The sequence below is a fragment of the Mus pahari genome, chromosome 3, assembly GCF_900095145.1.
Source record: "Mus pahari chromosome 3, PAHARI_EIJ_v1.1, whole genome shotgun sequence".
Taxonomy (NCBI): domain Eukaryota; kingdom Metazoa; phylum Chordata; class Mammalia; order Rodentia; family Muridae; genus Mus; species Mus pahari.
In genome coordinates this window covers 109,687,000-109,689,639 of record NC_034592.1, presented here as the reverse complement: position 1 = coordinate 109,689,639, position 2,640 = coordinate 109,687,000, and the positions used below count along the sequence as shown (strand labels likewise).

Genomic DNA, 2,640 nt, shown 5'->3' with positions numbered 1-2,640 from the left:
CCTTTGAAGGGCTGGATTCACAGAGAAATATTGTGTGAATTTGGTTTTTTCATGGAATAGTTTGGTTTCTCCATCTATGGTAATTGAGATTTTTGCTGGGTATAGTAGCCTGGGCTGGCATTTGTGTTCTCTTAGAGTCTGTATAACATCTGTCCAGGATCTTCTGGCTTTCATAGTCTCTGGTGAGAAGTCTGGTGTACTTCTAATAGGTCTGCCTTTATATATTACTTGACCTTTCCCCCCTTATTGCTTTTAATATTCTTTCATTGTTTTGTGCATTTGGGGTTTTGATTATTATGTGAAGGGAGGAATTTCTTTTCTGGTCCAAACTATTTGGAATTCTGTAGGCCTCTCATATGTTCATGGGCATCTCTTTCTTTAGGTTAGGGAAGTTTTCTTCTATAATTTTGTTGAAGATATTTACTGGCCTTTTAAGTTGAAAATCTTCATTCTCATCTACTCCTATTATCCGTAGGTTTGGTCTTCTCATTGTGTCCTGGATTTCCTGGATGTTTTGAGTTAGGATCTTTTTGTATTTTGCATTTTCTTTGGTTGTTGTGTCCATGTTTTCTATGGAGTCTTCTACACCTGAGATTCTCTCTTCCATCTCTTGTATCCTGTTGCTGATGATCTCATCTTTTCTTCCTGATTTCTTTCGTAGGATTTCTATCTCCAGAGTTGTCTCCCTTTGGGTTTTCTTTATTGTTTCTACTTCCAGTTTTATATCTTGGATGGTTTTATTCATTTCCATTACCTGTTTGGTTGTGTTTTCCTGTAATTCTTTAAGGGATTTTTTTTTGTGTTTCTTCTTTAAGGGCTTCTACCTGTTTAGCAGTGTTCTCCTGTATTTCTTTAAGTGAGTTATTAATGCCCCTTTAAAAAAATCTTCTACCAACATCATGAGATATGATTTTAAATCCGAATCTTGCTTTTCGGGTGTGTTGGGATATCCAGGACTCGCTGTGGTGCAATTACGGGTTTCTGATGATGCAGAGTGGTCTTGGTTTCTGTTTGTAAGATTCTTATGTTTGCCTTTCGCCATCTGGTAATCTCAGGTGTTAGATGTTTTAGCTGTCTCTGGCTGGAGCTTGTTCTCCTGTGATTCTGTTAGCCTCTGTCAGCACTCCTGGGAGTCTGACTCTCTCTTGAGTCTCAGTGGTCAGACCCCTCCTGGAGGCCAACTCTCCTCTGGCAGGAAAGTGCACAGAGGTCTGTGTCTCAGCTCTGCCTCCTGGCTGAAGATGAAGGCCAGAAGGGACCCTATTGAAGAAGCTCTGTTGCTTCTGCAGCCCGCACTCTCCTGTGAGGACTGGTCTCTGGAGACCAGGGATACAAGATGAAGTTCTTACCTGGTCCACGGATCAGAGCCCTCCCTGGAGGCTGACTCTCCTCTGGCAGGGAAGGTGCCCAGAGGTCTGGGTCTCAGCTCTGCCTCTGGCTGAAGATGAAGGCCTGATGGGACCCTATCGAAGAAGCTCTGTTGCTTCTGTGGTCCGCCTGCCGGGATACAAGGTGGCATTCTCACCTGGTCCCAGGGTCAGAGCCGTGTGTTTTTGTGTGTGTATGTGTGTATGCATGCATGCATGTATGTATCTACGTATACACATATATTTTGAAATACAAAAGGAAAATCACTTATTCTTATGATTATGTCTATGAACTAAAGGTTCATGCCTCCGACATCACACCAGTTTATCTGAGGGTGTGCAGTAACATGCTGAGATACCTTTGTCCCTGGGTAAGCTTATTGTCTTTATGCTACATGTGTCTCTAATTTGGACTCTTATTATTGGACCTTGACAGTTCATATAGAAGCTCTTATCTGAATGGTTTCTAGTTTCAGAGCCTAAAGGAAAGCTCTAATATTTGAATTTTTCCTAGAGACATAAGATGCTTACTTTGCTGGAGCATATGAAGGAATATGAAGTCTGACCACGTGGTCATAAAACATAAACTCTTGGCCAAGTGTGATTCAGCATTTCATTCCTTTTCTGTTTTAAGTGAATGGTGTTTCATAATGTCTCTGTTAACAATTAGGAGTTCTGAAGGGTAAAATATATGTTGTTAGAAGCAATTTTTCTGCTTTTAAAACTTGAGAGCAGACTAATCTGCTACAGCGAGTGCAGTATCCCTGTGAGGGACAGAACCTGCAGTTCCTGGTGGAAGTTCTCAAAACCGGTGTAGGTTTTCTCTGGTGTGAGGCAAGTTGTGTGCTGTGTTCTTAGAAGCAACTAGAAATGTGTAAGGATTAGAGTTGTGGGTCTTGTATGCAGCATAGGTGTGCATATGAGTGCAGACACAGAGAGAAGATTCCGGTGGTAATGTGTGTGCCAGGATGAGATGTAGGGAGGTGAATGTTGATTAGTGCATGGGACTCTGATCCAGGTAAGTGCAAGCTGTGCTCATATTTGGACAGCAACATTGTCTAAACAGACGAACTTGAAATATGCCCAGTGCTGCTATTAGGATCAATGATGTGTGACTTAGGACGGTCTCTCTTAAACTTCCATTTTTTTTTTCAGTTCCGTCATAAGAGTGATAATCAAGTGAATAACCGGCAGTCTGAGGTGCTCATCAATAGCAAGTAAGAAATCCGGTCTCTGGGCTTCCTTCCTTCCTTCCTTCCTTCCTTCCTTCCTT

General features: G+C 41.9%; 1 protein-coding gene across 2 annotated transcripts in view; it reads left to right on the top strand.

Annotated features, from left to right (window-relative positions):
* Atp8b4 (ATPase phospholipid transporting 8B4 (putative)) overlaps nucleotides 1-2,640 on the top strand; it is a 177,924-nt gene that overhangs the window by 47,384 nt on the left and 127,900 nt on the right. For both annotated transcript variants that reach the window (XM_021193344.2, XM_021193343.1), the window contains exon 6: nucleotides 2,523-2,584. In XM_021193344.2, the coding sequence (XP_021049003.1) occupies nucleotides 2,523-2,584 (62 nt within the window). The remainder of the gene's footprint in view (nucleotides 1-2,522; nucleotides 2,585-2,640) is intronic.